At 39.4% G+C, this 13,567-nt stretch overlaps 1 protein-coding gene across 1 annotated transcript in view; it reads right to left on the bottom strand.

Annotated features, from left to right (window-relative positions):
• Positions 1-1,350: 1,350 nt before the first annotated feature.
• The window catches only part of LOC126330262 (heparan-alpha-glucosaminide N-acetyltransferase-like), a 111,333-nt gene continuing 99,116 nt past the window's right edge, over positions 1,351-13,567 (bottom strand). Inside the window, exons 6-8 of the mRNA XM_049996397.1 lie at positions 7,636-7,743; positions 3,795-4,061; positions 1,351-1,384 (exon numbers count right to left, since the gene is read on the bottom strand). Coding sequence (XP_049852354.1) covers positions 1,351-1,384; positions 3,795-4,061; positions 7,636-7,743 — 409 coding nt within the window. The remainder of the gene's footprint in view (positions 1,385-3,794; positions 4,062-7,635; positions 7,744-13,567) is intronic.

Here is a 13,567-nt window from a genome sequence, read left to right as displayed (position 1 = left end):
TGTATACTGAAATATATCTAAGAAGATCATTTATGGTGTCCCTTGTCTATGGTTTGGAATTTTGTTTCCTGGGAAATCAGTAGAGCCTGCACCATAGTCATTCAAGTCATTTTAAGAGATTAAATTCTGGACTTTATCAAAATTGGTACACAATTTGGACACTGCTTACCATGCTGCAGAGTGAATATGTCATAGCACCCAAGATGGCTTCCCTACAACACATAATTGTGCCTCTGACTACTTTAAGAATTTTCAGAGCTGATGATAGCCAGAATTCTGCAGAGCCACAGAGATCTTATCCCAGGTGGAGTAATTAATTTTATACCTGGAAGAGTTGGAGATAATTGTGTAACAGTATTCGGGAACTGACTTCTCTTGCCCAAAAGTTTCCAGTCAAGTAACTAGATATTATTCAGTCATAATAATTTAAATTCAGTTTCTGAGGGGGTGGAAAGTTAAAAGAGGAGAGGTGAGAAGTACAAAAGGGGAAAAGACTACAGCTACATTTATGGAATGGAAGGTTGGTGTATTGCTCGACTGGGAGAAGGGAAGGGGATAGGTATGTGGAGGACAGGGAACAGCAAATACATGCAATTAATTCACAGTTGGCAATATGGACAACCACCGGCTGTATAATGGAATGACGATAAAGAACATATGTGCCGGACCGGGACTCAAACCTGGATTTCCTGCTTATCGTGAATGGTCGCCTTACATTAGGTTATCCAAATGCACTTCATAGCTTGATCCAAACATCCATATTTTTTCAACCATGTATTTATGATGTGCTCTTGTACATTCATCATGTATATGCCCAATCAGGGGAGGCATTTTTAATTGAAAGTCACTTGCCTGGTGTCAGTGGATAAATACGATATTGAAGTGCCTGTGTTGTTCAGAATTATGATGCAATGTTCCTTCACTCATGCACATGCATTGCATCATAATTCTGAACAAGACAGGTACTGCAATATTGTGACTTGTAAAGAGTGAGAATAGGGGGTGGTTGTGTGGAGGGGGAGTTTCCATCTGCACAATCCAGAAAGGATAGACTTGGCAGGAAGGATCCAGATGGTGCACATGGTGAAGCAGTCACTGAAGACAAACACATTGTGTTGGGAAGCTCGTTCAGCAACTGGATGGGCCAACTCCCTTTGGCCACTGATTGGCTGTAGCTATTCATGTGGACAGACAGGTTGTGCAGGTTGTGTTGGGAAGCATGATCAGCAACTGGATGGGTCAGTTGTCTCTTGCCCACAGATTAGTGGTTGCTACTAATGCAGATAGACAGTTTGTTAGTTGTCCTGTGCATGTAGAATGTTGCACAGTGGTTGCAGCTTAGTTTGTAGATTACATGACTGCTTCCACAAATATGCATCTAGACCTGTTACAGAGTATAAGAGACATGAGGCAATGGGTTGTGGATAGAGTAGGGATTGCAAAACCTCACCTGATTCAGATTCATCTATGTTGTCTTCATAACCTGGGCTAAGGGTGAGGACACACTATTCTCAATCCTCCAGAAACACCTCACCTACTCCCTATTTGCTTCACATGCTCCTCCTCAACCCAACAGTCCTCTTTCTTGCTGTTGATCCTGTAATCTTACCCTCCCACATATCACCATTAAATTTCTCTTAGTCTCTTCATTATTTTCAAAAGCTCCAAGAAGCATAAGATATACAAAAGAAAAACTTTTTACTTATCTTCATTTTCTCTTCTTGTTGGCTCCAAGTCTTGCATCTAGAGGTACATTCTTGTGGCTGAAATTTGGATTTAACATTGTGGGTTCCTAGTGACTAAATAACTGATGAAGATTCGCCTGTATATTTCTTGAATTTTATTCTTTGTCACATTATTAAATATCACACTATCTTCACAATTTCCACTTTCATAAAATCATCAATTACACTGTTGTTGACAAGATTAGCAAAATACATGCATTTCCATCAGAGCCATGCCCACTACTCCCAACATTCTGCAGTACTCACAATATCCCAAAGAGTCTACAAAGCAAAAGAATTTACAAACGTTTTTGACAAAAGAAGAACCATCACCAATACATAACATCATTTTATAAATTAATCCAGAAATAAATTTAATAGTCAGTGCTAGATGTACAATTAATAAAATTAATTTTAAACTTGCCAGATATTTCTAAAAGAAAAATAATTTTAGCTGTATTGATTGCAACAACTTTATTTCTTTTTACACATTGTAGTCTCAAACACAATACATCATATACAAAATCAAATGAAATTCCTTCAGTGAAACAGCCGAGAAAGTTCACCTATACAAGAATCGATAGTATATATGGTATCGGTTATTTATGGAAAAATAAAGGGTAGTGTTAGAGGAGAGTGTCCCATTATAACTTCCACCTCAAGGAAGGCTACATCAGTACCTGCTGCTACATCAAACCTACTAACCACTAACAATATCTCCACTTAAACAGCTGACGCCTGTTCTATACCAAGAGCCTAGCCACCCCTGGTCACTGAATCGGTAGTGATCAGTAGTACCTCTCCACATATGTCAAATGTCTCATTGAGTTCTTCACAGACCATAATTACAATCCCAACCTTATTAAGTACAGATCAGTACTGCCCTCTTTCTCCAGTTACTTACTGCCTCCTACGTACATGTCATCTGGCCACAAAGGAGTAGTCATCTTGTGACACAGTACCAACCAGGACTGCAGCAGTTGAATGATATTCTCCACCATGGTTTCGACTACCTCTCACCATACTCTGAAATGAAGAAAATACTACCCACTATTCACTGCAACCCCCCCCCCCCCCCCCCCCACACACACACACAATGATTTTCCACCAACCATTGAACCCATGCAATATGTTTGTCCATCACTACTCTGACCCTCCTCCGTACCCCTTATCTCATAGCTCATAGCCCTGCAATAGACCTACATGCAAGACCTGTCCCATACAATCCTCCCATCACCATCTACTCCAGTCATTTCAGTAACTCCTAAGCAATCAAATTCAGAGGTAGCTGTGAAAGAAACTGTATTATCTACAAACTTATCTCCATCCAAAGCATTGATTTCAACGTGGTCATGACAATTAAGCAGCTGTCTGGATGATGGCCACCACCATAGTGCAGTCAAGAGAAAGATGGACCAACCAGTTGCTGAACATGCTACCTAACATGATGTGACTGATTCCCAGCCTGCGTGTTCTGAACTACAACACATCCATCATTTCTGTAAGCATCCATCACTCACCTCCCTGCTCCTGCTCCAGCACTACACACAAGTTCTATACCACCATTACACCCACTAGTGTTTTCCCCTTCTCTCCTTTTCGCCTTTCTCTTTTTAGTTTTCTCCTCTCCTAGCAACCATATCCTGTCTCCAACACATCCCTGTGTGGTCTCTCAAACAGCACAATGCATCTGCCCACCCCTACCCTCCTATTCTTCCACCACCCCCTCCATGCCCCATGCCTCCTCCTGATCTCCATCACCTACCCTAGATTCCTAATGATGTCAGACACATTTCCAATTCTTAATCAGACCATAGTGGCTGCAGACAGTGGCCACATGAGTTGTGAATGTGTGTGGGTGTTTTTTGTTTCCAAAGGATGCCTTTTGGTCAAAAGCTTAAATATTTAGAAGCCTTCTCATTGTGCTTGATTATAAATAATGCCTCTTCTACGTGATGAGTAGCAGTCAATCTTTTTCATAACATTAAAAAATAAACATCACAAAAACTAGATGAAACTTCTAAATAGTAAAAGTATTCTCGAAATTTTTAAATATATGTAGTGAGTTACCTGGAAGCCCCTTCCCGTGACATTAGCAGACTCTCTATCGTGCCAGTAACCATGTAGCAGACACCAATCCTCTGCAACACTCCAGGCAGTCGCAGGGTCCTTACATCAATTTTTCTGTAGTTGTCAAATGAGTTCAAAATCACTCCTATAGCAATTAGGAAAACTGATCTACGTAACACACGTCCGAGGACACAGGGTCTCGGTTTATTGGAGCACAACTGTGAGCGCAGTGATAATGTCAGGCTCAAACCCATTATCCACATAAACCTGTCAACAGAAGACACATTCAAATCATTGTTTATTCTACGACATGGAATATGTAAATGATGTATAATTTGCTCCTGTGTCAGGCCTTGTAGTTTAATGTGGGTGACTGAAAACTGAAAGATCACAGGATCAAATCCTGGTCAGACCACATAAATTCTGCCTGCTGTTAATCCAGCAACCAAGGTGACATGTGGTTCAGAGTTCAGATGCCACATTAAACTGTAGATCCCTTTCCCCTGATTGGATAAATGGATTAGACTGGGAAGATCCAAATCACTGAAATAGCATCAAATCAAAAGACTTGTACTTCACCATTGATCCACAAGCAATTATTATTACTCTCTCTCTCTCTCTCTCTCTCTCTCTCTCTCTCTCTCTCTCTCTCTCTCTCTGTGTGTGTGTGTGTGTATGTGTGTGTGTGTGTGTGTGTGTGTGTGTGTGTGTGTGTGTGTGTGAAAACAAAGAGAGAGAGAGAGCGAGGAAGGGGGGGGGGGGGGGGGGGGGGGGGGGGAGAGACAGAGAGCACCACTTGACTTGCCCACTGGATCATCTTGCTTCTCAACATTTTTGTAATCCAATGAGATGCCAACACATTTCTTTTATTGTTCCCTGTCTCCAGTCTCTTCTACCCCCACCAGAACACAAGAATTCACCCTCCTTTTTGGATATATCAGATTTCTGTCTAACCTCTTTATTAACTAGCCATATGTCATTATTATAGAGTGGTACTAAGAGCATGATTGATCTGTAGAGCTTAATCTTTCTTAGGCATGCCAGGACTTGGGATCTCAGTGGATTTCACAGGATGAAAAAACATTTGTCTCTCACTTCTAGCATATCATTTCAGACAACATATAACTCATTCTATGTGCTTGATTGCACTTTCAGGTACTGGAAAATCAACATAAGTTTGGAACTCAATCCACTTGCTGATGGTGGTGGTATGTGTTGTTTTTACAGCCTCAACATCAGCACATACTCAGTCTGACTTTCATTTACCTGCAGATTCACTTTTGGATCTCAGATAATACTGTTTAATATAATGTACTAAATACATTAAATTTCTGACTAGCTGTCTCTTGCATATTTGTTAGATGATGGTGGATGCTATCCTAGATAAAGGTAACTGTTAAGAGCTATGAAGAGAGTAGATTATTGTTAGGGTGTTCACAGTCCTCTGTACCTGTCAGATGCCTACTAACTATAGTTTTTTTGTGTTATTCCTAAATGTGCTACCACGTTATTTGTGCTTAACATTAAGTAACCTTGGCACTAAATATGTATGCAAAAAGAAAGAAGGAAGGAGGATTAGCGTTTGAAATTCCATTGGTGACACAGTCATTATGTGTGACAAGCTCAAATTTGACTAGCATGGGAAAGAAATCAGTCCTGTCCTTTACAAAGGAACCATCCTGGCATTAATCGTAACTATTTTATAGAAAAAGTATAAATCATAGAAAATGTATCCCATCTGTGTGAGATGGAATTTAAGCCCTTTCCTCCACAATCTAATCCCACTGCCTTCAAATGGTGCATCACACTGCCTGATGCATGTACAAACCTTGAATGTTGCATGGGTTTGAAATTAGTGGCAAACCATGGTCACTTAAACCAAAAGTTATTTACAATCATTTTTATGACTTATCCAATCACTCATTATCAAAATGGTGGTAGACACACTTTTTTGTACAGGAGCCGTCTTTTTTTTTTCCTGTAATGCTTTGAGAGGTATTTCACTATGCTCGTGCAATTGGAGAGCCAAGCTGTGCCATTTATCATTTCATTGTATTCCCTGTCATAGTGTAAACATGCCAACTTCAGGTTGTATTGAAACAGTCTGATTTCAGACACAAAGTGACAAAGATGTACTTTGTCTCAAAAGAAAAATTCTCTTGATAAAACCATAAAGATATGAGACTGAATTATAGGCTAGCACTTATCTTCAGAAGAAATATCAGCACTGTGAAAGCTAAAGAGAAAGGGCATATTACTCAGCATCAGTATGACAGGGGCCCCCCTGTTCTGAGGATGAGGGTCTCTCCTCATACTGATTAGTAGTAACAGTGATGGAAACAACTATTACTACCAACAGCACTATCATCCCCCCCCCCCCCCCCAACCTGTCAGCACCACAACCACTACCACCACCATGACTACTATTGCTCCTGCTACTACTACTACTACTACTGTTACTATGTTACTACTACTGCAATGGTCTTTCGGTCATTTATTAAAAGAGAGTTATGTTTGAAGTATACAAACATTTCAGGTCTGATGTTATTGTTGCTTTATACAGGCTGAAAGTACACTAACGTCAGGCTTGAAGGCTTTGCATGAATACTTCAAATGTAACTCTCTCTCACTGAATTGCCAAAACACCATTGTATCAACTTTCCATCTATAGAATAAACAAGCAAACTACAAAACTAACATCACATTTAGGGATCAGACTCTCCAATATTGCAACACTCCAAAATGTCTGAGAGTGACCCTAAACAGGCCATTGACATACAAAATCCACCTCCAAAATGTGGCAATTACTCAGAACAATTTACTCTAGAAGTTTACAGGAACTTCCTGAAATTCCATTGGAATGACCCTCAGCTTTAGCACTTTCATACTCATGACAAAACTGAAATTCCAACATTAGCCACAGTTGGACATTAAATAAAGTCTACAGCAACAATTAAAAATTTGTGCTGGACTGGGACTCGAACCCAGATTTCTTGTTTTACATGAGCAGTCACCTTAATAACTTCAGATATCCAAGCATGCTTCACACCTGTGCCATGTTGCCAATTTGTCCCGTACTACAAACATAGTGTTCCATGTCCATTACCCTCATTGCTCATAGCCTCACACTGATTCCCATAAGAGGTATAATGAAGTCATACAATAGTGCTTCTCTATTTGGCTAAACAGTGCCCACATTAAAATATTTGACACACAGCTCAATGCAATGCACCTCATCACAGGGTGTATTCATCCCACAAACACACAATGCCTAATGCTTGCTAGTAATATTCCTCTGAAATATATAAGAAGATTACAGTCAAGCTGAACATATGGACAGGGATTAAAAATGAACCAGAAATACCAAATCATTCAGAATTTTCACTATCAGAACCCCTACAACTAGGATCTAGAAAATCACCATGGCACACAGAAATCAACCTGCAGGACAATCGTTTCAACATGTAAGATGCCTGGACCAAACAATGGCAGAAGCAAACTTCCTAGAAGCAACACAAGCTAATTAAAACTCCCTGGGAGCAACCAGCAGGTTTTCATCCACCCCAACAACACTGGTGCACATTCTGCTGGATTGGAACTATCTGGAGCAGACATGGGGCATAGCAGCACCACTGGGGATGGAAGTCATACCCTGCATGTGGCTATAACAAAGAGCAGCAAACAGTGTATCACACAACATTGTAATGAATCCTCAGAGCATACAAAAGGGACCTTCACAATTTGTCCACACAAGCTTCTGACTTTGATAGTAATAATAACACACTAACATGCAAAATTACTTAAAATAGTTTTATGTAATTATAGAAAGAGATAAACATACCATGGATATAAGAGGTCTGCTATCAAGAGGCCATTCCATACAGAATGGCGGAAAAACCAGTAGCTGCCTCCTCCATAGTTGACAAATATCATCAGTGCTATGCATAGGCTGAAAGATAAAAAAGAATAAATTTATAAAATATTCACATCAACATATTTAATTATAATTCTGATACTGATACTAATCCCCTCCTCTCTGTCACTCTCTTTTGAGATAATATAGATAAAAGCATTACATTACAACCGAACCATCAAAATTTGTGTTACAGTAATGGGCCCATCACATTTAAATTATCAAGTAAGATCAGGAAAGGAAACCACTCTTGTCCATTCCTGCAGATGGATGATTGGTGGTACACACACACGTGCACACACACACACACACACACACACACACACACACACACACACACAAGTAATGACTAACTTACAGCCCCTACAGTTTCACGAAGTTCTGACGGGCGATGGCACTACATGTAGCCTTTAAAATGCAGCTCCTACAGTTTCATGAAGTTCTGACGGGGGATGGCACTACATGCAGCCTTTAAAATGCCACCTTTAACAGAGATGCATTCCAAGCAGACAGCTGTGATTGAGTTTCTTTTTTGGCAGGAAACCATCACAAATAAGGTCTAAGATGACATGGCAGTAAACAAAAACACAGTGATTTGTAAGGTGAGCCTTCTGTCATCATTGCACAAACCTCTCTGATTTCCTGCAAATCAGCCAGCCACACAGCTGTGACTCCTGCAATGATGGAATGTACAGGCACTCTCATTCAAAATCATCAATAGGTCACAGACAGACACCTTGTTGCACAACTGCATATTCTGTTGATAGTGCTGACACAGTCGTCCACCACTTCAGGTACTCAAAGGTGTGTGCCCATTGAGTTCCTCGCTGCCTGACACAAGACCATAAAGAGCAATGAAGGACCATTCTGCACAGAATTGTTTGCATTTTATGAGACTGGTCATAACCATTTTTTGTTGAACATGGTCACAGATGATGAAACATGGGTTTATCACTTCAAAACAGAAACAAAATAGTAATCACAGAGTAATACCACACCTCTCCTCCAAAGAAAAAGTTTTAAGCCACACCCTCAGTTAGCAAAATCAGGGTTATGGTCTTCTGGAATGTTGAAGGGGTTTATCTCTTTGATGCTCTCCCTCTGATGCAACAATCTGTTCTGGAGTGTATTGTGCTACCCTCAGGAAATTGAAGAAATGACTTCAACATGTTCATTGCCACAAAAATGCAAGCAAGCTTCTCCTTCTCCATAACAATGCAAGATCTCACACAAGTGTGTGCACATTAGAGGAAGCCACAAATCTTCACTAGACTGCTTTTCCTCATTCACCATGCAAACCATATCTCAGGCCTTCCGATTTCCATCTGTTTGGACAATGAAGGATGTGCTCCACGGAAAACAGTATGTGGATGATGGGGAGGTTATTGATGCAGCAGGATGTTGGATCTGATAGTGAACAGTAGATTGGTGCCAAGCAGGCATACAGGCTCTCCCAGTAAGGTAACATAAGATCATCACATTTGATACAGATTATGTTGAAAAATAGTGTTTTCTAGCTATAAGAATGAGGGTAATGTGGTGTATTGAATCATGAATAAAACCAACCTGCTTTCAGAAAAAGAAAATGTGTTGAATGCACATCATATATAATGCAACAAAAAAAATCCCAAATCTTTTGAGCTACAATTTCAGTTTTGCAATATGCGAAGAGGTAACACATTTCAATGTATTTGCCTTACATTCAATGTCAATAATATTCTCGGCCTGGAAAACTGTTTGCTAGTGATAATTCTACAAGGTCAGTATAACAATCATGAGTATTGATGACCTTCATTTCAGCTGCCTTCTATGTCATGGATTACTACAGGGTGTTTTAGAATTCTTATTACACAGTTACACACTGAAGAGCCAAAGAAACTGGTAAACCTGCCTAATATCGTGCAGAGCCCCTATGACCATGCAAAAGTGCCACAACATGATGTGGAATGGCCTCAACTGATGTATGAAGTAGTGCTGGAAGGAACTGAGACCATGAATCCTGCAAGGCTGTCCATAAATTCCTAACAGTATGAGGCGGTGGAGACCTCTTCTGAACATTACGTTGCAAGGAAGCCCAGATATACCCAATAATGTTCATGTCTGGGGAGTCTGATGGCCAGCAAAAGTGTTTAAACTCAGAAGAGTGGTCCTGTATCCACTCTGTAGCAAATTCTGGATGTGTCAGGTGTCGCATTGTCCTGCTGGAATTGTCCAAATCTATTGGAATGCACACTGGACATGAATGGATGCAGGTGATCAGACAGGATGCTTACATTTCACCTGTCAAGAGTCGTATCTAGACATATCAGCGGTCCCATGTCACTCCAACTGGACAGCCCCACACCATTACGGAGCCTCCACAAGCATGAAAAGTCCCCTTCTGACACGAAGGGTCCAGGGATTCATGAAGTTGTATCCACACTCGTACACATTCATCCATCCAATAGAATTTGAAATGAGACTCAACCAACCTCAACAAGGGTACACCACTGGCCCTTCAACTCTGAAAGCCCATATTGATGATGTTTTGTTGAATGGTTCACACGATGACACTTGTTGATGGCCCAGCATTAAAATCTGCAGCAATTTGTGGAAGGTTTGCACTTCTGTAACATTGAACAATTCTCTTCAGCCATTGTTGGTCCCATTCTTGCAGGATCTTTTTCTGGACACAGTGATGTTGGAGATTTGATGTTTCACCAGATTCCTGATATTTATGGTACACTTGTGAAATGATTGTATGGGAGAATCCCCACTTCACTGTTACCTTGGAGAAGCTGTGTCCCATCGCTTGTGTGCTAACTATAACACCACTTTCAAACTAACTTTAATTTTGATAACATGCTATTGGAGCAGCATCACCTTATCTAACAACTGTGCCAGACACTCGTCTTATGTAGGCATTGCCTACCACAGCACCGTATTCTGCTTGTTTACATATCTCTCTATTTCAATACGCTTTCCTATACCAGTTACTTGGGTGCTTCAGTGTTGTGAAATGGACTCAGGACAGAAATATTTTATAGTAAACCTATGTCTGTAAATACACCATGTGGAAGGTTAAAGACTTTGAGCAATGGAAGACAATACACAACAATATAGGTTGGTGTCTCATGTCACATGATGTCTTGCATGATGTCATGTCACATGTCATAAGAGAACAATCCAATGAACTGAAGTGCATATACATCAGTTGCCATGCACTTACTGTAAAAGATGGTGTATTATGGAATGACAAAGAATACATTTTCTGAGTACACCAACATATTGATTACCTATAGAGGAAGTGGATCAAATGGTCAGTTAGTACAATGCCTGTGTCATGAATGATTTACAAGTTTTGTCCATCCATCCATGCCATTTTTGAAAGACTGGAACAATGACTTTTGGAAGCCAGCATCTTCAAGAGCTGCATTTTTGATGTGGAAGAGGAAGTCCTTCAACTGGTCAACCAGAACCTGTCAATGAGTGCCTGCAACACTGCAGGTTCTGTAGATGTATTCCAGAGCAGCATCTAGTGCGTTCTCAATGAGCAGCAACTTCACCCATATTACCTCCAGAGAGTATGCACAGTGGGTCTAGCTAATTTTGTGTCACATGCTAATTACTGTGCATGGTTTCTACCCTATTGTGTCAACATTCCCGACTTTCCTTGGATAATTGATTTTCGAAGATGAAGTGCATTTCACAAAAGAAGTTGTGCCCCACTGTCTTAACCATCACATCTGGAAAGAGGAAAGCCTTAATTCCACACATCCCCATGGATTTCAACATTCTTCTGCTATTAATGTGTGGCCTAGTATTATCCAGGTCATCTCATTGGCTCATGTATTCTACTGGCTAGTCTTCACAGATCCTCCTGAAAGACATACTGGTGCAGCAATTGGAAGATGTTCCATTGCATATCCATCTGACAATGAGGTTCCAGCACAATGGTATACCAGTCCATTTTTCACTTGGAATCCATCAGCATCCACACCATATGTTCTGGGACAGATGGATAAGTCACAGTGGATTGATTTGTTGGCCACCACAATCATCTGCTTCAACACTTCTGGACTTTTTCCTGTGAGGCTATATGAAGAGTAATGTTTATGAGACTCCTGCAGAGTCTGAGGATGCACTCCTTGCCTGTATAGTGGCTGCAGTGTAGGTCATTCAGGACACTCCAAGATATTTGGACTATGTCTAAGTGAGCATCGTACACAGGTACACTTTGTATAATGAAAGTTATGGCTGCCACTTCGAACATATGTTGCAATTCATGCAGATACAAGTTGGTTGATGCAAGTGCAGTATATATTGATGTTGTTTCAGAGTAATTTATATTACAAACTGTACATTTCCAGACACAGGTTTATTACCAAATTTTGCTGTCTTAAGTTTGCTCCACAACACCTATAACTATGTAATAAGAATTCTGAATCATTTTGAATCCGCTTGTACAGTTCTCTCTCTGTTGAGGAATGTGTATTTCTATACACAGAGCATAAGATGTCAAATAAAGACTGAGGTCTAGAAGCACAGACTGTGCTTGTATCAAACATCAAATGGAATGGTAATTTGAAGAAATGGAAGAGAGCTCAAGTTTTATAAGTGTGTTCTCTGTAAATTAATGATGTTTAGTGCATTCTCATGTAATGAAATCTAGTTAAGAGGACTTAGTGACTAAGACAATGTCTTGTAGTACATTGTAGGGAATATTATAATGATCCCAATTATTTGTGTATGAATTACAATTCTATATGCATTGTCACAAAATGGTAAGCACATGACTTTACAGCATACTTCATTAACTGAGTGCAGGGAAGAGTGTTGTACTTTGGTATGGGCTTTTACTCAAGTCATCCCCATATAAAAAGTTTTTTGCATTTCATTTTTATATGCTGCAGTCTTTTTCTGAAATTAATAAAATCACAAGAGAAAATTTAGCTTTTTTCAAATGTGAAAACATGTTTCAAGGTACAACACAGTCAAGTACCTAAAAACAAATAGTCTATTAAAATTAAAAGCACTGCAATGAAGAAAATATTGCCAGTGCCGTATTGAATACTCTATCTGTTACATTATTACTCTTCTACAGACTAATAATCAGTCAGCAAAATCAAATTAAGCAGTAGTATTGTGGAAAACAAGTTAAAAGTTAATTACAGTTTGAAACAGAAGCTAAAGGAAGCCAACACAAATTTACATTTTCTAGATTTGTAAAATTGTTATGACATTAAAGAACTGTGTTCATTTGCAAGCGTCCTGAGTTATATGGTTGCCTTCTTCTGTTTCAAGCTACAAGACAGAGCATGAATAATGAAATATAGCATCACTGTCCATTTTATTAAATAAACAGTTTAAAAATGATGTAAGTATAGTGTTATACTTGTCACAAATTTCTGTATGTAAAAAATTAACAATACATTCAATGTAACATTCATATACATTACACAGTGTTAAATGTGTTGAATGTGAAATATTTACAAATGTTGCATAAAATGCAACTTTGTGTCTAACAACAACAAAAAAACTGCAAAACTGCTTATGGTGGTCTCTAGTGTGCATTTCTTCAAGTCTTTCTAAAATCAGACTAGACTAAAGTATCCACCATAAAACATTACATGACCCAAGGTACACTATTCTCTAAGTATAACACTTTCCCCTAAAACAACAATCATTTTTAAAGTGTGGTTCTCTGATAACACATATAAGAAAAATGTCTGTTTCTATGAGAAGCAGTGAGCTAATTATATTCACAATCATATCATGAGAAATATGTAATAACACTGTGAATTGTAGTTGCTGAATGAAACCTTTCAACAGATCATTTATTTCTGACTACAAAGTAAGAAACAATAATGTCATGTTTTAA

The sequence above is a fragment of the Schistocerca gregaria genome, chromosome 1, assembly GCF_023897955.1.
Source record: "Schistocerca gregaria isolate iqSchGreg1 chromosome 1, iqSchGreg1.2, whole genome shotgun sequence".
Classification (NCBI taxonomy): domain Eukaryota; kingdom Metazoa; phylum Arthropoda; class Insecta; order Orthoptera; family Acrididae; genus Schistocerca; species Schistocerca gregaria.
This window is presented reverse-complemented; position numbering and strand designations above follow the sequence as displayed.